Source organism: Lepidochelys kempii, chromosome 1, assembly GCF_965140285.1.
Source record: "Lepidochelys kempii isolate rLepKem1 chromosome 1, rLepKem1.hap1, whole genome shotgun sequence".
Lineage (NCBI taxonomy): Eukaryota > Metazoa > Chordata > Testudines > Cheloniidae > Lepidochelys > Lepidochelys kempii.
Window position 1 is genome coordinate 258,331,369 of NC_136380.1, and position 27,680 is coordinate 258,359,048.

The 27,680-nt window shown below is 56.4% G+C and overlaps 1 protein-coding gene across 4 annotated transcripts; it reads left to right on the forward strand.

Moving 5' to 3' along the window:
* The first annotated feature begins 16,191 nt into the window (after positions 1–16,191).
* CDC42EP1 (CDC42 effector protein 1) lies at positions 16,192–27,422 on the forward strand. 4 transcript variants are annotated; one of them, XM_073325709.2, is made up of 4 exons: positions 16,192–16,384; positions 21,355–21,698; positions 21,980–22,445; positions 24,288–27,422. In XM_073325709.2, exons 3-4 carry the CDS (start codon positions 22,013–22,015, stop codon positions 25,112–25,114), a joined length of 1,260 nt encoding a protein of 419 aa, XP_073181810.1. In that variant the 5' UTR covers positions 16,192–16,384; positions 21,355–21,698; positions 21,980–22,012; the 3' UTR covers positions 25,115–27,422. The 4 variants fall into 4 exon arrangements, with proteins under 4 accessions (XP_073181810.1, XP_073181783.1, XP_073181800.1 ...); XM_073325682.2 differs by having other exon boundaries at positions 21,355–22,445; XM_073325699.2 differs by having other exon boundaries at positions 21,503–22,445.
* The last annotated feature ends 258 nt before the right edge of the window (positions 27,423–27,680 follow it).

A 27,680-nucleotide genomic window follows, 5' to 3' on the forward strand; every position in this document is an offset into this window, starting at 1 on the left:
TGGTATGAGAGATGCGCCTTTCGCTGTCCCTGTGAAAACTCCGCCACACTGGGCCAATTTATCAGCATTGGAAAAATCTCAGTTTGCACATGCTCAGTGGAGACTTCAGTTTTACTAGCTAGGTTCTCTGAAGATTCCATCCTCGCAGAGCACGCTCCATTGCCTCACAGCTTTCCCATGACCAGCAGACTGCCCATGTGCCATCCACACAGAGCAATGGAGCATGCGTCATCCATTCACATCTCCCACCTGTGACAGGATTGCACATGCACGGTCATCACAGAGCAACTAAGCAATGTTCTATCCATCCTGGGGCTGAGCAGGACTTTCCTTGAAATAACTCCTCCTAGCTGCCAGGGACTGCTGTGGTAATCTCCCCTATGCACTCAGTGCTCCCCTGTTGCCCAGGCAGCATGGAAGGGAAGAAGTGTGGGGTGGTCAGGGTGGGAGGAGGGAAGGGTTAAGAAGCAGGACCCTAGAGAGGAGAAGGAACAGGGGGCACGAACCAGGGGGGTTGCAGAAGAGGGGAAGATGGGGGCAGGAGCTGGGGAGAAGGAGATAGGAGCAGAAAGGGACAAGAAGAGGTGGGGGGGAGGAAGGTCTGTAACCACTAGAGAAAATTTCCCTACAGAATCTGGAATAGAACCTAGCATTCCTGAATCTCCGCATTCTCTAGTGTGCGGCAAACAGCTGTGAAAACTACTGGCAGAGTGTTTGTCTCCACACTCAGAGGCACGGACTTTCTCATTTCTTCAGGGGTGCTCGACACCCCCCTCCTCTGCCCCAGGCCCCGCCCGCACCCTACTCCTTCCCCCAAAGCCCCACCCTACCCCACCTCTTCCCTGCCCCATTCTGCCCCCTCCCCAAAGCAAGCTCCACCCTCACTCCACCTCTTCCTGCCCTCACTCCTCCCCTTTCCCAGCCAGTGCCTTCTGCTGAATAGCAGATCAGCAGCAGGTGGGAGGTGCTGGGGGAGGGGGAGGAGCTGATCAGTAGTGCGTGCCAGTGAGTGGTGAGTTGGCACCTATGTCCATGCTCTTCTAGTAGCAGGTCCATGTAGAAGATAACAGCTGTCCACTGCTACCGGTTACTCCATTAGCTCACATGGAAGATGACTGTGCTGTGGATCTAAAGATCCCACCCCTGCAGATGACCGGTGTGTGGCGTCAGCATGGTTCAAGGTGCTGAAATTTTTGGGTTTTAAATTTTTGTAAGATTTTGTTACAAAATTAGGAAGTTATATCTAAAAAATTCTGGGAAGAAAACATGAAGGTTGCAAAGTCAAGCACTCCAACACTAGGAAATAGCAGAATTGAAGATGCCCATGAAACCTTCGTTTGGCCCCTTTGTGTTATGCATTATGAAACAGTCTTTAATTACATGATTACATACTGTTTTTTCCATAAGAGCCCTGTCTTACTCAGTTTTACAGGATGGATGGTGCTCCAAGGATGAATCAGGGCTGTGTAGTGAAGGAGGCTGTTGTCTATAGGAGCCCTGCCTCATTTGCTGAGTGGGTTGGAAGGTGTGTATTGAAAGAGGCAGGGGCTGCAGGAAGAGGCAGGATAGTCTCATAGCTAAAGCAGCTGAGTGACATCCTGGGGAGATGGATTATCTCCCTGCTTTTGCCTCTGAGTTCCTGTGAGACATGGGGTGAGTCACATAAACTAACATTTTCCCAGGTAGCCGCTGTGTGTTCCTCATTTTCTGGGCACCCAACTTGGAACACCTGGGTCTGATTTGCAGAAGTGCTGGGCACTCACAGAAGTCAAGGGGAGTTCCTCTCTGAATAAAGTGCTGTACACGCAAAGTACCCTGAACAGGCCTACCGACAGGAATTCTGGGCCCCAGGGCCAGGGTTATCCTTGGGTGGGCAGGGCCCGGGGTGGAAGTGATGACTCAGTCACTTCCAGGCCACCCCATGCCAGCCCATAGGGCCCCCCAAAGTGCAGTTCCCGGGCCAGTCACCCAAGCCTAGGAGCCCTGCGGCCTGCCCAGGTGATTTAAAAGGGCCCAGGGCTCCCGGCTGCTGATACTGCGGCAGCAGCCTGGGCAATTGCCCCCTCCCTCCATCAGCAGGCCTGACCTGGAATGATCAGGCCCTAGGCATTTCAAATTGGGCACCCAAAATGAATTGACATGACCATTTTGGCTTAAGCCTCCATGCCTCAGTTCCCCCGTGTGCAAAACAAGGCTAATAATACCACCTCATAGGGGTACTGTATAATTAGTACTTTACAGACCTGAATGAACTTAAGGCACAGATCCACAAATGGACCGGCGCTGCAGTGCCGAGGATGGCGGTGCCCAACTTTTAGGCACCTAGAAAATCCCAGGAACAACACGGTGATCCACAAAGCCTGAGTTAAGCGCCAGGGCTCTTCTGCAATGAATGGGGAGAGCCAGGTGCCTAGAACATGATCCACAAAAAAGTCAGTGAGTTAGAGGGGGAGCTGCCCAAGCGAGCCAACAGGAGATGCCAAGGAGAGGGGTGTGTGCTAAACCCCACCCCTCTCCTGGAGATAGGCACCTGAATCCAGGCTGTGTGGAGATGCCCCGCTCTGCTTAGCGATCCGTAAGTGGGAACCTGCCACCTGGAGTCAGGTGGTGTAGGTACCTAAGCGGTTTCTTGAAGGAATGGGTTCGGTGCCTACCTTGCACTACACAAAATGGCCCAGAGAAGGAAGCGATGCTGGTGCCAGTGCCCACCTTACAACTTTTAGCTGAGTGGGTAGAGCACTCATCTGGGATGGGGAAGACCCAAGTTCCCCCTCTGCCTGATTGTGGGGAGGGGGTAAGGATTGATCAGGGGTCTCCCATCTCTCAGGTGTGGGCTCCGCCCTCAGAGGTATGGGATATTCTGATGTGGGGGTTACTTCAGTCACCCCTGGTGAAGCTGTTCCACTGTGGATAAGTGATGAAAGTGATTGGAGTAGGGGGACTGGATGCCGGGTCTCCCATGGGGGTGCTCTGAGCACTGTGCTACAGAATCTCTCTCATTTTATTTATTTATATATCATTGCATAACGGGCAAGGTGACAGCAAAGCAAACCCACAGAATTTAGGGCAAATCCAGTTTGTACACTAACTGCAGGCTGCAACAGATCAAAGATGACATTGCCACACACTATTAACATAGTAGCATTGTCAACTGTTATGTGTACAGTCCCTTTTATTATAGCCCAACTTTCACCTGACTGGCTTTTCCTCTAGTAAAGTCAAATCAGCCCAGTCAATCAACTTAAGATAAAACAAATCAATCCAACCTTAAATTCCAGGGCTTGCAGTCCACCTCCCTATTAGTTTCCTGGAGATAGCCTTGCATGGGGCTGTTTCCACATTATCATCCCAGGCCTTTCTTTCTGCCTTCCTTCCTTGTTCAGTTCTCCTCCTTTTATCGCTGGGCTTGTTCTCCTTGTTGGTCCCAGCTGAGGGTACTTGTCTCCGTAAATGGTGGTTCGAGCAGCTGAGGTAGGGTCATACCTCATACCAGCTGAGGTAGGGTCAGCCCGGTTGCCTATAAGCAGGAAAGGTGCTGGTCTGTATGGGGTTGGTAATCCCTACTACAAGCAGTATCCCCTCAAACTTTCATGCCTGTGTAGTAGTACTCTTCTGTGGTAGGCTATAGCCACTAGAGGGTAACATGGCCACATCAACTTGTGCAAACCAGATGTTCCAGGCACCGATATGCAACATTATGGAAAAACAGACATACAGATGTAGTTTGTAATTTCTCCCCCTAGAAAACAACTTTGAGATAGATTTAAGGTTGCAGGTAAATGAATATTCATGCCATTAAAATAATATCACCATAGAACATTGTATTTATAAAATACAAATATTTGAAAGTGAGAACATTCAAAGCTAAGGTTCCCCAACCTAAACTCTGATGCCCGTAACCCTCCTAATAGATACAGGAATATCATTGCTAGTCCAAAAACTTTAGATATGTTTCCTATCATTGATTTCAATGGAGCTATGCTGATTCACACCAGCTGAGGATCTGACCCATTAGCTACAGATGAAAAGGGATGTTCTACAGATGCGGGCTCCCATCTCTCCTCCATGGGAACTAAGAAAGGCCTATCTCTCTGAATAGGTTTCTCTCGTGTCTGCAGCCAATCCATGTAGAATGAATGGGATAAAGGCACATATCTGACCCATATCCAGAGGGAGGGGGTCTCAAAGCCACACTGGGAGGGTGAATGAGAGGGCTACACTGTGGTTACTAGTCTATACACAGAGAAAACAGCCTTGGCTCTCTAGCTCATTGCTGGATGGAGGGTGGTCTAGGATGTAATCTCTGGACCTTTTAGGAAGGATATGGCCACTTGCCCATAGCAGCAGCAGCAGAGTGGGACTGCAGGAAGGTCAAGTCAGGTCTCCAGCCTGAAAATTGAAGGTAAGACAGAGTACAAGAGGTTGGCATGCCTAGTTCATAACAGGTGAGCAGACTAGCAGTGGAAGAAAGAATATATTCTGATGTATTTGATTAATAAGTGTGTGTTACAAAACTCTCTGGCCTCGAGCACCTCCTTACAACACAATAGGGCAGCGGAGCAGCTCTGCTTTCATTTCCCCTTGGTCTCCCTTAGCTCCACCCAGCCACCAGCACCTTTCAGCTGCTTTGGTCACTCAGTCCTCCGCTCCAGCTAAGCCACACTTACTCCCATCCCTTCCAGGATGCTAGTGTCCATAGGCCTTACACTCAGGCCTGTAAATACTTTTCCCAAGGTACAGCACCTCTTTCTTCCACTTGACTCCAGCAGTCAGTGTCACCTTTCCATTTTGGCTGAAAGGCAGCACATCCAGCAGAACAGCATCTCCCCATTTCAAGGCTCTGCTCGGGCACTGGGCTCAATACCTAGTGTGAGGGAAGAGCACTGCCTACTGAGCCAATGCCACCACCGCCTGAAGATAGCTAGGCTTTATTTGGTGGAGTTTCATCCGAGTACAGACCAAGCCTCAGCCTAACTTAATGGCTGAGCCCCAATGGAGTTGCAAGTACAAACAGAAGATAAGAGGTAACTCAGCCTCCTCACATGGAGTGTCAGCTCTCAGCTTTTTGAGGTCCGGCTCCCAATGTTTTTGTCAGTCCCTCTAATTCAAACTCCTGCTCATGGCCACTCGAGACAGATTCATGACCCACTGGTGCCGTTTTGAGATTGGTGGTGAAACTGGACACACAGGTTGCGCAAAGCCCTAGTATAAATGTTCCCAAATCTTGCTTGAGTGTCACAGTGTTAACAAAAAAATTTCAATTCGCTGAAAAAGGAATTTGCTCATATAAGTTCTGAGGCTGTGGAAACGTATCTTCCTAAATTTATACATGGGGGCCATCTTTAATGGGGCTGTATACATTTAGCAAGATACACAGTTATCCCCTGGTCTCATGATCATAAGAGGAGACATTGCTTCTGATGTCCTGCTCCCAGAACACACAGGCGTCTGGCAGGAGGGTCTCTTAACTGTAGTCATAGCAGAGGCTATAGCTGCCAAAAGTTGCAGCCACTAGAGGGTGACGTGACCACAGCACCTGAGCAGGTCAGGCAGCCCAACCAGAAGAGGACAGTATACGTGCCCATTACAACCTATAGCACTTTTCCCTCAAGGGTTTACGGCTGTAAGCCCAGGGTCTGAGCAGTGAGGCTGGTAAACCCAGGTCAGAGACCCTCCTAGCCCTGCTGTGCTGCTACAGGAGAAGAGGAAGAAGGAGGCACCTGTCCACTCTCCCAAAGCTGCCCAACCCTCCCTCATGTACCTTGCTGACTCCCCTCCTGAACTCTCACCCATGTGCCCCCTGTCCCCCACCTCCCTGTGCACTGGGCTATGTTTTTGCACTTGGAAAATCTGGTCACCCTGGAGAGATGGGAGATGCAGCTTCAGGGGAGGGCAGGAGTATCAAGACTCCGCTACGGCACACACGGAAAGGCACAAAGGGGAGAGTGACCTGCCCTCTTTGCGTCAGAGCTCAAACTACCCATGACACAGATGGGGTAAAGCCAAATCTCCTGCCTAGGATGTAAGGCACTCTCTGCAATTAGCCATGGGGCGGACCCCAATCTGCTTTCTCTGAAGAGATCAAAGGGAGCCAACACAATAAACATCTGCACTGCCATCACCGAGCCACAGGGTGGTGTCACCCTCTCTCTGTCCTGCACTCGGACAGGAAGGGAGGAGGGGGTGTCCCGCAGGATGTTGGCTGGCTTGCTGCTAAGTGGCATGGGGAGTTCATGTAGCTGTAGGCAAAGAGGGGAAAGCCTGTGGCAAGCAAGGGCTGGTGCAATAGCTTTTGATCTTCTTGGAAGGGAAGAATTTGGATTGCTCATGAAAGCCAGGGCTGGAAAGTGCAGCCAAGTGCTGTGCAAGCGTCTGGCGGTGCCTCTCACTCCTGACCTGCAACACCCCCTGTTATTTCAGCCTTGGGCTCTGCATGTGCACACTCATCCACTCCTGACCTTGCTGTCTCTAGGCCTCTCCAGAGGACCGTGTGGCAACTTGTAAAGCCCTAGACTGAGACCCATCAAACTCACTACACTGCTGACATAAGCCAGAATTGGGGCTCAGGTCTTTCGAGGGATAAGCCAGTGCTTTCATCCCTTACATCCATCTTCCCAGGCCCCCTCCCAACTGTCCCTTGGGAAGTGACCCTAGATAATGAGGGGGTTCTTGAAGCTCTTCTGTGGGCTGCAGAGGGTCAGCTTTGGCGTCCTCATTGCTAACTCACTGTACAATTCCTTTAAATATTCGACTCCCACATTCCTGACCATTCCCAAGGCTTCTCATTCCTGTGTCCTGAGCCAATCTATCCACCCCACCCCCCCGCGGCCATCCCACAGAGACCAACACCAGCCAAGGACACAGACAAGATCACATTCAGCACAGACAAACAAAACAAGACACATCAAAGGCCCAGCCCCCGGTGCAGCAGGAGTTATGCCTCAGGTCCCAAGAATCTAACCCCAAATTCCCCACATGGGGAGGATTTATGCTCAGCCCCTAGGAATCTAACCCCAGTCTCTGGTCCAGTCAGATCTATGCCACAGCCCCTGGGAAACTAACCCCAGCTTCCCTGCCCCAATAAGATCTATGCTCAGTCCTGGCTGAGCAATCTAACCCCAGACTCCCTGGCACAGTCAGCTTCATGGCCTTACAAATCAAAGCCCAGTCTCAGCAGCGCAGGACTACAGCCCTACCCCAGGGAGTCATGCCCCAGCCTGTCTTTCTAGCCACAGATATACCGACAGACGAAGAGCTGTGAGCGCTCCTTCCCTGGCTCCCTCCCTTTTTGGGGGGTCTGTTAATCACATAAACAGGAAGAGCCTGGCCCTCCCCCCGCTTCAGAGCTAAACAAGTCCCTGTATTCTGTGCGCCTGGCCTCCTGGGGGAGGGCTGTTGGCTGCCCCGACCTCAGTCTCTGCATTTCCCGTGGCCGCTTCAGCGGGAGACTAAGCCCCTTATTCTCAACACAGAGCATGTCTCAGTGTAAAAGGGCCTACGTGAGACAGATGCAGGGAGAAAGGAGGTCACCCCAGGCTCTCCCAGCCCCTCTCTGTCACCCCTAGTGACCACCTAGGGGAGGGGGGGGGCCCTACAACACTGCATGTGCCCGTGGCTGTCCCCAGCCCAGAGGGCAGCATGCCCTGAGCCTCACTTGGGTGCTCCACCTTAGGAAGGGAGGTTACTGGCACATAGTGAAAGGGAAAAGGAGGACTTGTGGCACCTTAGAGACTAACTAATTTATTTAAGCATGAGCTTTCGTGAGCTACAGCTCACTTCATCGGATGCATTGGTTAGTCTCTAAGGTACCACAAGTACTCCTTTTCTTTTTGCGAATACAGACTAACACAGCTGTTACTCTGAAACCTGTCATAGTGAAAGGGAGCACAGAGCACAAAAGGGCAAGGGCTCCTCTCCAGCCACGGGGCCAGAGTCGACTCCAAAGAGCCTCATTTGCTCCCAGGCTTATTTTTAAAAGCTCTGTGGTGTTCCCTCCCAAAACCAAAGGCGTCCGGGCCAGTGCCAGGCCTGGCAGCTGCCGAGGAGGGCGTGCACGGCAGGGCCTGGAGAGCTGCAGAGGGTGCCCTCAAGGGAGGGGCTCATTTCCTCATGCTGCCAAGCTGGAGCTGGATTGTCCTTGGCTCTCGGAGACCAAAACTTTTAACCCTTGGCTCACTGCACCGTGGTGCAGGCAAAGGATTCAGGGCTGAGACCAAAGCTGGGTCTCCTGCCTGGCAGCATGGAGCGCTGATCCCGAAGGCACTGGCCCGCGCAGCTTGTCCCAGCCCCTGCCAAGCCACTATAGAGTGAGACTAGCCTGGGCCTCCTCAGCACGATCCAGCTCAGGGGACCAAGACACAAGACTGTGCGTGGAACCTGGGTCTCCCATGTGTGTGTTAACTCCTTGGGCACCAGGCCCAATGGCCACAGGACTTCCAGGACCCCGAGAGTGGGACTGGGATCTGGGTCTCTCACATGGCAGTGCAGAGCACTAACCCTGAGCAGGAAGGAACAAGCACAGCCCAACCCACCTTGCTGTGTAGTAACTTCAGCTCATAAGGCAGGGCTCAGTTGAGCCCCCAGTTCTGCAGGTCCGGGGCACCACTCCACAGGTACCATCCTCTCTCCCACAGTGCTCTATGCCACCCACAGGACACTCACTGGCTGTGGTGCTCTTCCCTGCCTGTCTGGTGTAGGAAGAAAAGGGGTGGGTCCCCAGTCGAAACCCCCTCGCATTCCTCTCTCCACCCCTTCCCACTCTCCCCAGGAATGCAGCAGCAAGCTGCACGTGGGAAACTGGAATCAGCAGAGACCTTGGATGTGTCAGTTCCCAGCTAAGTAAACAAGAGGCACTCTGGCAGGCATTCAGCCCCACAGTCAGAGACCTCATGGAGGGGTGGAGAGCCCCCGCACAAAGTCTACAAACCTCTCCCGAGGCTCAAGCACTAGTCCCCGCACCCTTTTAACCCCATCAGGTCAGGCCCTGAAGGGAGCTGCCAGGGACATATGACCCACACACTTGCCATGGCTGGGGGCTATTTAGGCCATTCCAGCTAAGGCCTCTGGGATCTGACCTGGCACAGCCCAGCTCAGGGGACCCCAGTGAGGCCCAGAAAGAAATGCCGAGCAGGATTCTGGGAGAGACTCTGCCACAAGCTGGGGTTAGCGTGCACATGGGGAGAGGAGTCCCCAGGACTGGGTGTTAGAAGAGCCTCTATTGTGCCACCTACCCCCCTGCCCTCCCCAGGGGGTAGTCCGAACAGGCTGGATCCGAGGGAGAAGAACCTGAGAAACCAGGACTCAGCATAAGAGAAGAATGGACGCTTGCCTATGACTCCAACCAGGGAAATGCTCAATAGACGCTGGGTACAGGACAGCTCAAGGGGCGTGGAGTCGTCAGCTCTGAGTCTACACAAACTGGAAAGGTCTCCTTAGTAGCACTAGGAGGCACGCAGTTTGGGGGAAAGGCTCTATCATCCCCTTACAGACAGTCCTGTTGGGTTCATTCCCCTAGGAGAGCTCCCTCTCCCACCTCTGGCTACATTTCCCACCTTCTGCAGGTACAGGGAAAGGGGCACCATGTGCCACAGCCCCACTTGAGGCGCTTTCTTGAGCACCACCTACTGGCCGTGTATCTCATAACGAGCTGTTTGCCCCTCCCAGAACACTGTCTGGTTTGAGGGCACCCCTTTGGGGCGGCGGGATCCAGCGCAGCGCTGCACAAGGCCCCAAGGCAACTGTTTGTTCATCCCCCCTTCCCCTGACCGCAGCCCGTGTCCACCCGCCGGAGAGGCGGTCAAAGGCTCTGCCCGCCTGCTGGCCGCCCGCCCGCATCCCTATCGCTGCTCCGCAGGCACCAACTCCAGGAGAATGAGCCATTGTTTCCCAGCCTCACGGCCTCTTCCTGTCCTCATAAGCCTGAGACACAAACAAAGGCAGAGCCAGACAGTTCGGGGAGGAGACCGGGTCTGCTCCCCTCCTCCAGACCCTGCAGCATCCCTGCAGGCAGGCAGACGCCTCAGGGGGTGGGTGGGGAGACCCCTATTTTTAGCTGCCTCCCCCCTTCCCCAGGCCAAAAATACCCAAGCAGGAGGGACAGGCAGAGCAATTAGGATAAAATAGCCATCCAGCCCCTCCGTAGCTGCCTGCCTCCCAGCCTCCCCTGCCTCCTGCACTTCCACCCCAGTCCCCCTGTCCCCACACACATCTCCCCCCTCCATCTCCGTCTCACTGCCTTACCTACAGGCACCCACTGCCAACCCCCAACCTTCCCTTCAGGCACCCTCCCCTCAGTCTACCTCCCTCTCACTATCTCTCTCCTCCAGTCTTCCGGCTCGATCTCCCCTTTTCCCCCTTCCTCCCCATGCCCAGGCAGTCTCCATGTCCCCTCTTCCCTGTTCTCATCCGCCCCTTAATCTCCCCCTCCCTGTCCCCCTAGTCTCCCTCATTCTCCCCCCATCTCTCCTATTCTTGCAGTCTCCCCCTGCCCACCCCCTAGCAGTCCCCCACCCCCTTCCTCCTGCCAGCACAGACAGGCTTTAAACTCCTGCAGATGTGCAACCCCCCCCCACATCTTCTGCTCAGGGAATACATTCGGGGGCAGGGAAGTGGACCCAGAAATGCCCCCCACCCCCCACTCTGTTGCTACACAGGCTCCTGCAGGAAAGAAAGCTGATATCTGAGCCCCCCCCTCTGCCCCTCCTGGCCCCTCAAGGGCCTGTGAACAGGAACCTGAGAATTAAGAGGGATTTTGGGGGGTGGGGGGTGGGGTGAGAAGAAGACGAAGAAAAAAATCCTTTCCTGGCGCCTGGAATTCCAGAGGCGTTTCCGGGCCCCCCGGCCGCTGTTCCTGATCTCCACTTACTGTCTCTAGTTTATACTACAGCCCCCCACCCCATGGACACAACCCCACCCTCCCCTCCAGAGGGGGCAAGCAGAGAGTGCCCCTGCCCAGGGCTTTCCATTGCCCCTTCCTCTGCACCTCACTCCCTCCAGCCCTCTGAGCCCACCTCTGCCCTCACCACACCCATGCCCATCCCCCACAGCAGGCACACCAGCATTGCAGCACATTCCCCTCCACCATGCAACCAGAGCTGGTAGGAAGCAAGGATGGGTGGGAGAGGAAGAGACCAAGATATAAAGGTTGGGCAGGGGGCGGGAGGGAGCCTGGGAACTCAGCCCTCCGCTGGCATCTGGCAGACAGTGATGCCTGAGTTCTCAACATCTCTCCCTAACTCCCAGGGGAAAGGCACCTCCTCCCCCATTAACCCCCTGGCCACAAGAGGAACGTGGCCAAAAACTCTGATCATTGGGAAGAGGAAGATCGGAGAATAAAGCCCTGGAATTACTCTAGCTTCTGCTATTCAATGGCCCCAAGATCTAGAAGCTGGGGGGGGGGGGTTGTGTGTGTGAAGGAAAGGTTAGAAGTCACCTCCCTCCCTCCAAAAAAAAGTCCTACTGTCACTCCGTGAGACACACAGAGAGGGGGCAAGTTCCCAGTGTCAGAGGCTTAGGAGAGGGCCTGACAGACTGGCCCTGGTGGGGAGGGGGGAGAAGGAAGCTGGATAACCCTAGGCAGGGTGTGGGGAGGAAGGCCCCCTCCCCTCCACTTGTGGCAGGGGGCTGTCTCTGCCCAGATGCCTGCAGTTATTCCCAGACCGTGTGGTATGCGACCTCACAGCCGCTGCGAGGAGAATGGAAACATCTGGAAGTCGCCCGCAAATGAACGGCACTCCCAGTTAATGAGGAAACATGAGCCAAGGAGCCTGGGCAGCAACAGGATATCTGCTTCTCGTGTGCCGAACCAGACGCCTGCCCCTGCCCCCACCATCTCTCTTCCGGCCTCCCAAATAACTGTTCAGGGACCAGGCGCTCAGAGACCCCACTCCGCCTATGTGTGGATGGAGCCCTGGAGCCCCCAGCACGGCCCACCCTCAAAGCAGCCAAGGAGAGCAGCAAGCCCAAAAAGAAGCATCGCTCGCAGGAGAGGGAGATCCCCTCCAGCCCTGGCCATGCAGAGAGCACTATCACAACACGCTCTGTCACCTATGCGTGGGCTCCTGGCACACACCCACGGCCCTCCTTGGCTCACAGACATGGGTCAGGGAAGGGCCACTGGCCAGACATGGAGGGAGGAAAGGAGGCCAGGTGGAGAGACAAAGGGCATCCCAGAGAGGCCAAAGGCCACTAATAAATGATTTTTCCTCTACCATCGGAGAGCACTTTCCAGCATCCGGGAGCCTAAAGCATTTTACAGACTGCACTGTGGATGGAGAGCAGGCGGATACCCAGCCATTGAAAGGCAATTACCCTTAAGCATAGCTTCAGCAGCCATCCTGCACCCAGCAGATCTCTGTGACAAGGAAGAGAAGAATAACTGGAATCTCCTTCCTGATCAGGTCCAGCACCCTAGCCTCCTTCAAATCCCATCTTTCAACAAGCACCTCCACCAAACTCTAGGCGTGCGGCCACAGCAGACATGAGGAGAGGGAGGAGACATAGGGCAACGAAAACTCAAAGCCAGATGGGGATCTAGCAAGACACACTCTGAGTTCTGCTGCCCAGTCACTTGGCTTTTCATAGCATCCTCACCCCTCACCTGTGCATTAGATTGTAAACTCCTTGGGGCAGGGACCGTGTCTCCTCGTTTTCTCCATGCTTTCGATGCCACAGAAATCAGAGCTAATAATGACATCTCCAGCTGAAACTGTGGGGACACCTGAAAGGCAGGGTAGAAATGCCTATTGATTATTAATTATTATTAATATTATTATTTATTTGTATTATAGGAGTGCCTGGAGGTGCCAGCTGCGATCAGGGCTCCTTTGCGCTAGGTGCTGCACGTATCATAGTGAGAGACTGTCCCTACTCCAAAGAGCTTACAGTCTAAATAGGCAAGACAGACAAAGGGTACAGGAAAGGAAGGATTGTGTCCCCATTTTCCAGGTGGCTAGAGGTGGAGGGAGGACTGTATGGAGGTGGAATGTAATTACCCACTTTGGAATGGGGCTACCTGGGATAACACCCCTGTGTTTGTGCCAGGGATCAAATGTCCTGGATCCCTTTTAAGGCACTTTCCACAGCACAGCACCCCTTCCACTGTGCTGGGCCTGGGTTCAGTTCTGATTCAGAGCGACCCCACTGAATGGCCAGGGCCTCTGGTTGCGGCAGCCTGCATGTTCCTTGGAAGTCTCCTAGCCCAGTTGCACCCCACCTAATCCTGCTCAGTTGATGGGTGGTTTGGCTGCAAAACCACCAGCTGGATTTCCACTCACTTTCCTGGAAACATAGTGGATCCTGCTGCCCTGGAGCTCAGAGATGCTTAGAGCGTGGTGGGGGAGGGGACGGAGAGCAGGAAGAAGAGAGAGTGGACTCCCTGCAGCCCCTCCCTGTGGAGTGTTGCCCTCACCCCCATCTGGAAGAGATTTGTTCTGCATTCCCAAGCAGAGATGATTGCCACTCATCTGGAATCAGTGCTCCCCAGCACAGCCAGCACCGGGGTGAGTTGGGGGGCCCTGAGACCACAATGTAGGCGTGGAAGTACCCATCCAGCCAAAGCCAACTTTGGCTGAGTGGCTCCAGCTTGGGAGAGATGCAGACTGAAGGGGATGCACCATGACAGGGAATAGGATTCCCAGATCCCTCTGGGGATGAATGAGATCTGATGAGAGGGCCTATCCAGCCCCTCTCCCCACTTCAGATGGCTTCCTCTAGTGGGGCAGTTCCTCTGCCAGGGAGAAAGAGGTGTTTCAGACATCACCTCCCACCCCTCAAATCTATAGGGCTGGCAGGTTTGCTGCCCCCCTAATAACTATTCCAGGAACGCAGGCTTTGCATGTTAATAATATGTTGCACTAATGAATCTGATCTCCCCTCACCCCCATGAGACAGAAAAAAATATCCTTGTTTTACAGATGGGGAAACTGAGGCTGATTTGCCCAGGTCTGTGGCAGAACCAGGAATGGAATCTAACTCTCCACACTGTGTTTTAGCCCCAAGGCTATCCTCCCCCACTAACCCAGGTCTCACTGCCCCATGAGAATGTACTCACACACAGTGCTATTGGTAGGACTCTCCATCCCATCCCAGGCCCATGATATTACATGGGGCCACAAGTAGCCTATCCAAACTTCAGCAGAAAGCAGCCATAACAGTGAAACTCCCCAGAATCCTATCAATTTTGTGCTGCTGCTTGGAAAAATTCAGAGCAGCTATAGAGGCACTCAGGGTAGTCTGCAGACTCTGGAAGGTGATACAGCTCCTAACTTCCCCAAGCAGCTCATGCATTGGCGCTAGTCATGTGGAAAGGGGAACCAAAGAGCAGAGGCCCAGGAAGGGGTGAAGAAGTGGTAGCAGCAGAGGCTCTGGAGAGTGTAAAAGAGATAGACATCTTCCCCTACCAGGAACTAGAAGAGGGTAGAGCTTCAAACTGATCAGACACTTTGTAGACAGAGGCCCATATCAAAGATGGAGTTTCCCAAGCAGAGTCCAAGGTCAGCACCCTGGCATAATCTCAGCAGCACCCAGGTGGAGATGCCAAGGGTCTGAGCTTCATTCCCATCTTCCATTTCTCCCTCTGGCTAGCAGCTGTGTAGCGATTTTTTCATGCCTGGCCTACTCAGTGCCAGAGAGCCCCATTTCCCCTCCTCTAACTACAGGCCCCATATTGTGCCAGCAATGGGACCCACCATTCCATTCTGGCCCAGAGCTCCCACACAGAGCCACAGTATCTCATCCCACCTCTACCTTGTACTTCCTATAGACATTCCGCCCTACCTCTCCCAGGAGACTCCCCTCATGGTGACATTAATGCAACATTCCCTCCAGCAGGATTTTCCACCACACTCCTGTAAAAGGACAAACCCCTAGTGATGGAGATGATCCATACAGGTGCAGAAACCCTACGCAGTACCCCCAATAAGACCCTCCATCCCCACCCTACACAGTGCCACCAATGAGACCCTCCAGCCTTACCCTGCACAGGACCACTAATGAGACCCTCGGTGATGTCCCAGGTCTTGAACTCAGGCCTGGGCCACCCCAGACAGCTGCCACGTCCTGGCCTCCCAAGGTCTGTCAAAACCTGGTGGACTGAGAAGCTAGAGGACTATAGTCTCAGGCAAGGCACCACCCACAGGAGCCCTGAATGGAGGATCCCCCAGCTCCACTGATTGGTCCAACCACACTTTTTAAGCCAGAAGGAGGCACAGGAAGTTTGTCTGAGTGACAAGATGATTTCCTGTTGTGGCTGTGTTGGTCCCTATTTGTGCCTGCCTCCTGCATCCAACCTGGTTCCTGTTCGGCTCCCGTTCCCACGGGGGTGCTCCTGCTCTGTGCCTGATCCTTGTCTGTCCTCCCGTTCCTGTCCTTATGCCTCGCCTCCAGTGACCAGTCCAAGTTCTGACTTCGGACCCAACTCTGACTTGGCCCCAGCTCTGGCAGTTGACTCTCGTGCAGACTCTTGGCTTTGTTCCCCAACCTGGACTCCTGCTCTGACCTCTAGGCAAAATTGCCTATGTCCCGCTCCATAACACCATCTTTCCTGACCCTGCACACTGCTGCCAGTGAAACCCTCCGTCCCCACCCTGCTCAGTGCGCCTAACAAGACCTTCCTTCCAACCCTACCCAGAGATCCTGCTCAATTCTACTAATGGGACCCTCCCTCCAAGCCAGCCAGAGCTCTCCCCTCTCCTTGCTGGTAAGAAGGGGATGTGTGTGGCAGGGGCGATCCTGGAGTAAAAGAGTGGTGGGGGAGGTGAATCTCAGAGTTCTCAAGGACTGGGACGCCCTCAGACATGTTCTTAGTGAGGTGTGCATCTTGTCGCAATTCTTAGCCTTGCTGGCCACACCCAGTCACCTGTGGGCAGTGCTGTCCCACGGCACATACAGGCTGGGGCAAGGAACCTCCCACCCAACCATGGCTTCCTGATAGACAGACTCAACTGGAGACTGGCGTTCTCTGAGGCTGCCCTCTTGATGAGGGTGAGGTGCTGCCGACCCAGGCAGAAGGGGTAGTGGGAGGGCAGAACAGGAGCTACTGCAATCTTTTCTCCTGGACAATTGGACTAACTCCCTCTTTTTCTCTGGCCTCCTTTCCCAGACAGCTGGGGATTGGTCAGTAAATGCGGAGACCCCACCCACTGCTCCCACATCCCCTCCCCATTCCCTTCTCCCTCCCTCCACTGGCACCAGGGCTCCTGCACAGCGGCCAAGGAACAGCGCAGAGAAGGGGGAGACTGCTGAGGAGCCAGCCCTCAAGTAGTGGGAAAAGGGGGTCCCCTCCCCTGGGAGCGACGACGCGGGCAGCACTTCACCGAGAGCCATGGGGAACATTTGAAACCTCTGGGAACTTTTTCTTTTTAAAAAACTTTTTTTTTTCAAAAAGGTAAAAGCTAAAGTTAAGACTTGACGGGCATGGGGGGAACATTCAGTGGAGCAGAGGGCAAGTGAAGGAAAGCGCATCTGGGGGTGCTGGAGAACAGGGGGCTTGAAGGAGGGGGTAGGGAATGGGGGAAAGGGAAACATGGCAGGAGAAGGGAAGAGGGGAACGTGGAAGGAGGCGGGAGGAGAGGCAGGGGGATATGGCAAAAGAGATTGGATGGGGGGGTAGAGGGAGGGGTGCAGAAGAAGAGGGGGAAGAAAGGGCACTGAGGCAGCAGGAGAGCTGGGAGGGTTGTAGGGTTCTCTCTGCCTTCCTATGACCACCCATTCTTGCAGGGTGTGAGAGAGACTTTTTTTCTCCTAACAGGAAAGGGAGAATTTTGGGGCAGGGGGGGCCAAAAAGTGCTGCGTTTGGAATTCCAGCCTCAGCCTCAAAGTGGGTCTGTTCGGAAAACCCCCTAGGTGCTCTATACGTATAGCAGCAGGCAGCCCGGGAGCTGAGTCGCTTTATTCCAGCACACGGCAGCCTGCATTTCTCCTGCACTCAGAGGAGCTGGAGATGGTCCTGTCTAGCATGTCCCCTATAGCATCCCCTATAGCGTGGTCCGGTCTGGCTCTACGTGACCCAAGCAATGGGGCTGCTAACATTTCCTCTGGGAGACTCTTCCACAGCTTGGTAGACCCTCACGGCTAGGAATGTTCTCCCAGTCTCCAGCCCAAATTTCCCTTTGCTCCTCCCCATCCCATTGTTCCTCAGATCACCCTAGACATCTTCTCTCCCTCTTGGGCCTTTACGCCCTTGAGGCGGGCATGTGGTGGGGGAGTCTGCGTTTGGCAGTCCTGCCCATCTGGATCACTTTTCCCCTCTCTGCTTTCTGCCCATCCCAGCGAGAATAACAGTTCCTTCCTGGGGAGATAAACCAGTGGAAACCAGCTGAAATTAGGGAGTGGGGAGGCTTAAGAGGGGGAAAGATGTTGGCAGTCTGATGGTGGCTTGCCTTTTGGGGCCTCTTGAGGGAAGGGAAGATGGGGGGAGGATTAAGGAGAAGCGGGGCTGTTGGCGAGGGAAAGGGCCCAGCCGTTGCAGTGATGGGCTGTAACACAGAGACAGTAGGAGGAATAGAACGTATGCCCTGGCTGACCCTTTGCTCAGAGAATCACGAGTTTCACTTGGATGAAAGAATAAATGGAGTGGAGCTGAAAACGAGAGAGACCGGGTGGGCGGGCAGGGTTCTGAGAGCTTCTGTTGACTTTGGGCGGCCACACACCAGCGGGGGCTGACAGGCAAGAAGGAAAGGGGTGACGGGGACAGGCAGGAGACAGAAGGCCTGCCCTGCAGCCTGGGTTTGGCATTGCAGGGGAGGGCAGTGCCAGCTAGAGGCAGTGGGAGCTGCTGAAATCCAGACTGTGGTTGTGGGCTAGTCATTTTTGTGGTAGTGAGGGAAAGAACGAAGGGGAGAAAAGGACCCGCCTCCCCCTCCAAGGATCCCGCCAAGCAGGGAATGGGCCCACAACCCCCAGCCCAGATGGGCCTTTTGCTGAACACCACCTCTCTCCTGCCCCCTTTCCCTCTTCTTTCTGATCTGAGTCCCGCTGTAGCCTTGAGCATCTGGGCACCGTGTGCCTCAAGGAGAGGGAGACTCCTGGGTGGGGAATGCAGGGGCACAGCTCATCCCCTCTCCCTGTTCTCTGAGCCTGGCCCAAGGCCAGGGGAGCTGGAGTGCTGGGAACCGTCTCAGCTGCCCCACTGCCTGCTTTGCACGGGGGGCTCGGCTCTTCCTGGCCCTGGATAGCTCAGCGAGGCTGCAGGGGGCAGGCAGGGCCCCGGCAAATTCCCCTGCTCTCCCCACCCCCATCCTTTTCTTGCCTGGCCCAGCAGGTGCAAGCTGTGGATGGGGTGAGGGGGGTCTTCATGGGGGGAGGGGCGGAGCCAACCCCCCCAGCTGGAGGCAGTGGGAAATTCACACAGCCCAGCCCTGTAAGAGCCCAGCCCAGAGGGGAAGCCTGGATCCCCATTGTAGCCAGGCCTGGCTGATCCTCAAACCCACCCACACCACATGCCTGGCAGGTCTCAGCTGAGAAGGGAGAGCTCCCCCAGTTTTTCCATTAGCAAGGAGGCAGGGCCCTGGGAGCCATGGGGATAGAGGACCCTGGGAAACAGGCTCCCTGCCCCCCCACCCATCCCCAGGGAAACAGCCAATGGTTGCAGTGGATTTCAAGGGGAGTTTTGTTTTCCATTTGCCTACCTCTACCCCCTGGCAGATAAGAGGGGCCCTGGGTGAGCAAACAAGGCTGGGGTAGGGAAGGACACGTGGCGCCAGCGTTGACGGAGACTCATGGCCAGTGTTCCCGGAGCATGGCCCTCTCTGGCACCTGCTCCCCGTCAAGGTGACTTGCGGGTGGCAGCACAGAGGCACGTGGCGGGGAGGGGAGCACAAAGCGGGAGGCTGAAATGGGCTGGGAGCGCGGCTGGGGACAGGACAAAGGGTGGCTCTGTTGGGGACGGGGGCCAAAGAGCACTGGAAATGCCACTGGTGGGGGGTATCAGCTGGGTTTATCATTGATCTCCTGGAGTCTCGGCTGGCATTCCTCCTCCTCCTCCACCCTACTTCCTCCGCACCATCACCACCCCCCGCCCCCGTCCCATACACACACAGCCACAGAGGGTATCTGTGCTTTCCAGCTGCAAGGCAGAACCTCAGGGGCTGGGCTGTAGGTAATCTCACCCCCAACGCTCCAAGAGTCCTCCAGACCCCAGCCCAGCCAGCAGCCTGTCTGGCTCGCTCTCAAGGCAGCGTGATCTCCCTGCCGCTAATCCTGCTGAAAGGACCCAGCCCTGCCCCTCAGTGTAGGAACCAAGGTGTCTTCAACCTCTGGCCCCGGGGCTAAGCTTACCTGGGCAGGGGGAACATGCCAAAGTGCCAGTGGCCTTTGACCCATTGAATATGCGCTTGCTGTGTTGGCAGAGGACTGCTCAGTGGAGGCCTGGAGTGGAACCCACTGCCCACGTAAGGAGTGGAGCAGCCTCCAGGAGATTCTGAGATGGCAATACCCCGCAATGCAAAGCGGATCTGAACAGCTACCCCGACCCATTCAGGTCTGGAAAGCAAGACTGGGAGTCTGCTAGGAGAGAAACATGGCTTAACCTGGGACCGGGAGTCCAGAGACAACCTGACCTACTGACACAGTCTCCCTACTTATTTCCAGCATGCCTATCGCTGTAATATTTAGGGACAGATCTGTGCACAGACTGAGAGCTGGCTTCCAATCCCAGCTTGGCCACTGGCTGGCTTGCTGACCTTGGACAAGTCACATTGCCTCTCTGTGACTCAGTTTCCCTGCCTCCAGAATGGGGGCCCCAGGAGCTGATGTTTAATACAGTAGCATTGGTGAAGAGCTTTGTGATCCTTGGAGAGAAGTTGCTGTAGAAATGCAAACAAATTCCCTAGTAATCATAATAAATGTATTTCTTTTCCCTGCTAGCTACCCTCCTGGTTGGGCTCAGGCACAGGTCTGGGTGGTTAGAAGTTCAGCAGTGGGGTTGGACATAGGTCAGGCGCAGGTACGAGGGTGGGCAGGCATAGGGTCGGGGGTGGCTACAGGGGCAAATGCAGGGTCGGGGTGGGATCGGGCGCAGGTTCGAAGGCGGGTGCAGATGTGGGGTCAGGGGTGGGACTGGGCACAGGTTCGGGGTTGGGGGTGGGACCGGGTGCAGGTTCGGGGTCGGGGGCAGGTGTGGGGTCGGGGTTGGATCAGTCGCAGGTTCGAAGGCGGGGGCAGATGTGGGGTCAGGATTGGATCGGTCACAAGTTCGAAGACAGGCGCAGATGCGGGGTCGGGGTTGGATCGGTCGCAGGTTCGAAGGCAGGTGCAGATGCGGGGTCGGAGTGGGATCGGTCACAGGTTCGAAGGCAGGTGCAGGTGTGGGGTCGGGGGTGGGACCGGGCGCAGGTGTGGGGTCGGGGGTGGGACCGGGCGCAGGTGTGGGGTCGGGGGTGGGACCGGGCGCAGGTTTGGGGTCGGGGGTGGGACCGGGCGCAGGTTTGGGGTCAGGGGTGGGACCGGGCGCAGGTGCGGGGTTGGGGGTGGGACCTGGCGCAGGTTCGAAGGCGGGGGCAGGTGCAGGGTCAGGGTTGGATCGGTCACAGGTTCAAAGGCGGGTGCAGATGCAGGATCGGGGTGGGACCTGGCGCAGGTTCGAAGGTGGGGGCAGGTGCGGGGTCGGGGTTGGATCGGTCACAGGTTCAAAGGCGGGTGCAGATGCAGGGTCGGGGTTGGATCGGTCACAGGTTCAAAGGCGGGTGCAGATGCAGGGTCGGAGTTGGATCGGTCGCAGGTTCGAAGGCGGGGGCAGATGCAGGGTCGGAGTTGGATCGGTCACAGGTTCGAAGGCAGGGGCAGATGCGGGGTCGGAGTTGGATCGGTCGCAGGTTCGAAGGCGGGGGCAGATGCGGGGTCGGAGTTGGATCGGTCGCAGGTTCGAAGACAGGGGCAGATGCAGGGTCGGGGTGGGATCGGTCGCAGGTTCGAAGGCGGGTGCAGATGCGGGGTCGGGGTGGGATCGGTCGCAGGTTCGAAGGCGGGTGCAGATGCGGGGTCGGGGTGGGACTGGGCGCAGGTTCGAAGGCGGGTGCAGATGCGGGGTTGGGGGTGGGACTGGGCGCAGGTTCGAAGGCGGGGGCAGATGCAGGGTCGGGGTGGGGTCGGTCGCAGGTTCGAAGGCGGGGGCAGATGCGGGGTCGGGGGCAGGTTGGGGGTTGAACACAGGTTCAGAGGGAAGTGCAATCACAGTGGTGGGGTCGGGCACAAGTCCAGAGTGTCCATTCGTATTTCACCTGGCCCAGCCCTCCCCTGGCGTTGGCATTACCCATTCAGGGCAGGAACCCTGCGGAGCATCCTGGTAACTCGCTCCTGCAGCCAAAACAGTCAGAAAATCTCAGCCTGAGCCTTCACCTTTGCTGTTGTCATTTTTAGGCCATCTTACATCAGGATCAAGGAGTTTGCCCTGAGATCCCCCCTTCGGCTGTGACCTGTTGTCCTGTCTGCGAGCCGCTCCCACGCGAGCAGGCGGAGGGGGCGGAAGCAGGGAGACGGAGGACGGCAGATTAACATTAATCCCCAGCTTTGCTTACTTCCAGCCGCACGAGAGCTCCAACGGCAGCAGCCAGGGTGACGACTGACTTCTTGGAGATACCTTTGCCCCAGCCCTGCTGTCCGACCTGCCCAGGGCCAAGTGGGACTCCCTGCACCCACCCTGGGGCTCTTCCTGGAGATATGAGGATCCAGAGGCCTGCACACAATAGCAAAAGCTGCCAGCGGTGAGCCGGTTCGGAAAAGCCTCCCCTGGGCAGTTTAATGAGTGCTGTGGAGAGCAATTATCCAGAAGGAACGCTGAACCAGAGAAAAGACAGGCCCACACTCCCCCTCAGCAGCTCGGAGGCATCTCCAAAGATCGGAAGCAGCTGCCCGGCCCAAGACACGACACAGCCAAAAGGAGGGGGTAGCATGAGTGATGGGGAGTCCGGGGGCGTGACAAGCCACTGTGACCCCTCTGGAATTTGCACCCCTCCCCACTGAAGGTCGGTTTCCTGTGTTTTAGGGGAGAGGGTGTGGAGTAACAACGGGGTGTGACATGAGTCTTGGGAAGCTACCGGTGCTCGGCTGGGTATCGGGCTCCCACGGCAAACGCCGGTTGAAATCGGAGCTGACGCCGGACATGATCAGCCCACCTCTGGGGGACTTCCGGCACACCATGCACGTGGGGCGCGGCGGGGACGTCTTCGGGGACACCTCCTTCCTCAGCAACCATGGCGGCACCGAGACGGCCAAAGCCAACAACTTCTTCGCCCGGACCCTGCGGCACGTGCGGAGGACGCCACTGAGGAACCGGGGCAGCGGGGGCAAAGCCGAAGCCTCACCCGCCCCCCCAGACATCTCGCCCATCATCAAGAACGCCGTGTCGCTGCCGCAGCTCAACGAGGGGACCTACGGGGGCAGCAGCCCGGCTGGAAAGTTCGCCTTCAAGAGCACTCCAAACAACGTGTCTGATACACACTATGCTTACGGTGAGTGGTCCTGTGGGGGGGCATGGGCTTCGGAGGCTTCAGTGCTATTCCCGGCTGTGTCACTGAATCCAGAGCAAGTCCCTGCCCTGCCCCCCCGTGCCTCAGTTTCCCCATCTGTACAATCTCCATCTCTGGATGGACCGGACTATTTAAGAGCTATGATCAATGGAGTTCCTGGTCCCAATGAATCCCAGAATGATGCTTTCTGAGATACACCCCTAGCCCCCCAGTTGTTCCTCCCCCGCACCCACTTCCCCTTCGACTTCACCTGTTAAAGGCCCTGGAGAGCTCAAGCCATTATGGGTGGGATATAGTTTCTCACCTCTGATCCACCAGCTCCAGTCCAGTGCTGGGATGGTAGTAACCAAGATCGTTCCCATCCGATGGCCAATTGGTGGCCTGTGGGAAATGAGTCGGTGGGTGGGGGCAGGTCTCGAGCCACCTCCTATAAGAGAAACGTGTTCACAGACAGCAAGGGAGACTCACTGTCCCCCTGGCAGCCTCAGGGTGAGAATGGTCACCGAGCCTGCGTGCCCCTCTGGGACTGGTCTGTCCGGTGTGGAGGGGAAGCCCCGTGGGAGAGGCTGAGCTGCTGGCGTTCACACAGAAGGGCCATCTCCAGCAGCACAGTGAAGAAAGGGGGGGGGTGCTTTAGGTGAACTTCACTGCTCCCAAGAGTAGGCAGCAGGCGATGCCCCCCCAGCCAGCTCTGCCCACACAGCCCGGTGGGAGGCAGTGGCCTCATGGTTAGAGCCCTGGACTGGGAGTCGGGAGACCTGGGCTCTATTTCCCAACTCTGTCGCTGGCCTGCTGGGTGGCCTTGGGCAAGTCACTTCCCTGTCCCATGCCTCCGTTTCCCCACCTGTAAAATGGGGATGATGTAAAACACTTTAACATCTGCTGAGGAAATGCATGGCGTAAGAGCTCAGCGTTGTTACTATTTCCAGGCCTGCAGCTCCCCCTGCTTATCCAGTGCCTCCCCTCCATGCCCCTGTGGCTCTGCTGATGCCCCTCCCGGTTGTCCTGTTCCAGCCCTGGTTCCCTGCCCAGGCCCCTCAGTCCTGGCTATGTCTGAGGGAGGCTCTGGCGGGTGCCGGGGGCTGGGTTCTTTAGCACAAAGGCCACGTTCTCCAAGCTCAGCATTTCCCGGGGCAGTAATGCTCAGGTCAGTGTGACCGGTGCGGGCGTGGCTGGGCCTGGGCCAGGGAGGAACAGAGCCTGAGCCGAGGGGGCAGCGAAGGTGGCATGGTGCAATGCTGCCACCTGCTGGTCACAGGTTATAGAGCTGATCACCCATCACCCTCTCAACTCTTGGCAGAGACCAGTTCTAGCACTGTGCTGTTCTCTTCCGATTTGACTGGGCCATGGGTGTCCAGCACTGAACAGTCCTTTAACAGTGGGACCGATTCCCATCTTCCCCAGTACAGGCTAGTCACGTTACAATGGAATGTAACTGGTGCTAGTTTTCACTAGTACAGGCCAGACTTTCCCAATACAGAGCAGTCACTCACTGGTGAAACTGGTTCTAGGCTGTCTAGCAAAGTGGTCCATATGAGAGTGAATGATCCCAGTGTACCCCAGCTGACATGACTTGTCTATCCCCGTTCACATACAGTCACCGGTCCCAGTCTCCCATAGTACAGCCCAGTCCGTCCCCACCCCGTGTGACAGTCGCTGCCTCTCCCTGGCTCTTGTCTATCCCCGTTCACATACAGTCACCGGTCCCAGTCTCCCATAGTACAGCCCAGTCCGTCCCCACCCCGTGTGACTGTCGCTGCCTCCCCCTGGCTCTTGCGCGGCGCCAGAGGTTTCCCTCTCACCAAAGGCTCCTTGTCCTTTCAGGGCTGGAGTCCGGGTTCTGCACCATCCCACGTGTGCCGCGCTCGGAGAAGGCCCGGGAGAGCTCCTTCCCCGCAGAAGCGGAGCTCCAGCGCTCGGACTCCCTACTGTCCTTTCGCCTGGACCTTGGGCCCTCCCTGATGAGCGAGCTCCTCCAGGTCATCAGCTTCACAGAAGCCATGGACAGCAGTGTCAAGTGGGAGGAGAGGGAGGAAGACAGAGCCGTGGTTGGCAGCCAGGCTGCATCGCCCCTTGCCCTGCATGGCGAATGGGTTGAGGCCGGTGTCCCTCGGAGATCAGGGACACCCCATGCCAGGTGTATAGAGGGCGACATGGCAGAAAGCCTCTGGGGCCGCTCCAGGCAGGGGGCCAGCTCCCCATCAGGACACTTGGTGCATGCCAATGGAGATGCTTATGCCCTAGAGCATGCTGAGGAGGGGCCTGCCTATGCTGGGAGCGGGCACCAGAGCCCTGCATGGGGCTCAGCACCCGCTGAGGAGCCGGGGGCGCTCCCAAAAGACAGCCTGTGGCAGGGGCACTGGAATGACTGCAGCATGGAGGCGGGAGAGTTTCACCGGGCTGCCCAGGTCCTGGCTCGCCACTACAGCACGAGAGGTGCACATTGCAGCCTGGAGGAGGAGGAGGGTCCCCGGGAGAGCCCAGCTGTCGGCTCATGGCGGGCGGCCGAGTCTGGGTGGGGTCACAGCGAGGAGGAAGAGGAGGCCGCACTCTCAGCTGTGCAGGAAGGGGAGGCCATAGCTAGGGAGGGCCGCAGCGACTCCTTTGAGTATGCCGACGAGGAGGAAGAGGATGATGAAGTGAAGGTCTGAACAGCCACCGTCTCCTGTGGCCTTGGGACTCCCCAGCCCTCCCCAAGAGATGTCAGTTGTCTGGGGGCCAGTGCCCCTTGGGAGCTGTGAACCCTCCTGCCGCAGAAGGTTGGTGGGTATGGAAGCAGGGGAAGCAGCTCTTTGATCCGCCCAGCACCCTGGGCAGGCCCTGCCTTTCCCAAAAAGGCAGGTCGTGCTAATGGGGAAATCGCAATGATCACATGTTCCTTCCCCCCACTGCTTGCTGTCATTCGAAATGAGGTGCCTGTCCCCCTGGGAGGCTGGGCTGGTAAGGGAATGCTCCTGTCAGGTCACCGAGCCCCCAGCAAGCAAGGAAGAGGAGCTGATCAGAGAGAGCACTCCAGCCGCACGGCTCGCTCCCCCGTGTCCCCCTGAGCTAGAGGCCTGGGGCAGGTTTGCTTTCTAAGTCAACCACCCCGGGCTGGAGCAAGACAGCATTCTCCCTCTCCCTGGGGCCTGAGCGCTCTTGGCCGTTCTCCCAGCGCAAGGCTGGGCCTGGGTACTGAACCTGGTTCTGCCATGCAGCACCACACAGCACTGTCCGCAAGTCTCACGCAGCTCGTACCAGCCCTCACCAGTTCTGTTGCCTTCAGCCAGCTGCCATGCCAGCTGGGCTAGCTAATTCCTTGTTCCCTCCTGCCAAGGCCTGCCCTAGCCATCCAGTTCAGGGGCCTCCCCTGCCCCCAGAGGCCATTCGAGGGGCACAGCAATCCGGTTCCTCTCCCCTCTCCTCCCCTCCCCAGGGAGCAGACAGCAGAGTGGGGAGCCCTCCTTCCTAGAGCTGATGCAGGGCTGTGCTCCAGGAGAATGGCAGGTGTGGCTCCTATCGTCCAGCACTGAGGTGAGCTGGAGGCTCTGAGGCTGGCTCCAGAGAGCCAGCTTTGGGGAGGAGCGCCCACTGTCCCACCCCCCAAGTTCCTGCCACACTGTCCTCAGGGAGGTGTTCAGAGCAGCAATACAGGTGGCTCGGCAGGGGTGCAGCCAGCAATGACTCGGTATCCGAATGCAGCACAGCCGGGGAAATCATGCCATGACCCTTAACCTGGGCACCAAGGAGCCCTGCCAGAGTCAGGTGCCAAAAGTCGTGATTTTTCAAAGATGTAACTGGTGGGTTCTTTCCATTTGCCCTCCGGTGCTGGACTGTGCAGGGGGCCGGTTTTCAAGGTTTCTCCCACAACCGGGAGAGCTAGACACTTCCTGTTGTTGTGTAATGAGAGCTGGGAGGCTCAGGCAGTAAGTGGCTTTGGGAGGTGGGCCTTCAGGGGAAACACCAAATTGCGCAAGAGTTGCAACAAAGTCGTTAGCGTTGGCAATGCTGTGACTCCAGTAATCAGGCAGAATAAGGGAGATACCGGGGTCCAGCTGCCCTTGTCCCCTGTAGACCCCAGAGGGGACACTCCCAAACTCCCAATACTCCCTTTCACCCCCTCTTAGAACAAGAACATTTTCTCTGTGCTATAGCGTTCAGCCCAGGGAGCTGAAATAGGGGCTGCCCTTGGTCTGGGCAGCTGTTCCAGGAATGGGCTCCCGCTGACACTATTTAGAGGGTCTAAACTCACCCCCCTCCAACACACTTCCCTCTTCCGGTATCCTTTTGCCGGCGGGGGGTGGGGGCTGCTCACTGTGCTCCTTCTGTCTCTGGGCAACACAGCCTCTTTGGAAGTAGCCACTCCCCATGCTGTCCTGCATGTGGCCACGCTCACACAGAGGGGTCTTTGTGCCACGGCAGGAATGACTGGGGGATGAGGTCATTCTGCCAGCCCGCACAGCGTGCCCATTGTTCACCCAGGGCCCGCGAGCCTGTGGCCCACACGCCCGCTGCCCAGTCGCCCCGGGGTCTGTATCTGTCAGGGAACACATGAGAGCATAACAACCAAGCTTGGATGCCCCAGGGGGAGGGGGAGAAAGAATCCTAGCAGCCCATGCTGCTTCCCACACAGGCCCTGGAGCTGCCAGCTGACTGATCTCATCCAGCACCCTCAGCCATATTGCAGGCAGCTGCTCCGCTGTGGGGGGAGGCTGCCCCTAGGAGCGGGCTGAAGCTGAAGTGAACAGGAACTACAGATGCCCAGCAGGGCTCTTGAGTGTAGAGTTCAGAGCCTGCAACCATTGTTACCCCTCACTGCCCCCACCCAGGGTCTTCCTCAGGCTCGGCCCCTTGCCCTGCTCATTCCAGCTTGTCACAGAAGCTTCATACCAAAGATCCACCCACAAGGAACGTCCCAGCTGTCTCCCTCTGCAGCCTGTGCACTTATGATTGATCTTATTAAAACTGTTTTTGATACTAGCCTCTCCTCTGGTGGTTCTTCCCTGTTCCCCAGCCAGCCCCAGGATTTCAGCCTGCAGAACAGCAGCACATCGGTCTACTCTCTCTGCACTTTCAGACTCCAGGGAGGAATCAACTCCCAGCACCAAGTGCCTGAACCCCCTCCCTGCATTGGTATGCTCTGCACTTCTAGTTCTGGGGCTCCAGGGAAAATAGGATTTGCTACCCCATCTCAGATCACTGGACCAGCCATTTTGGTCCCTACACTCCTGCCATCAC

Coding starts and splice junctions, on each gene's coding strand:
- CDC42EP1 (XM_073325682.2), top strand. CDS start 22,013: ATGAGTCTTGGGAAGCTACCGGTGCTCGGCTGGGTATCGGGCTCCCAC. Junction 22,446..24,287: donor TGATACACACTATGCTTACG/GTGAGTGGTCCT, acceptor TTGTCCTTTCAG/GGCTGGAGTCCGGGTTCTGC.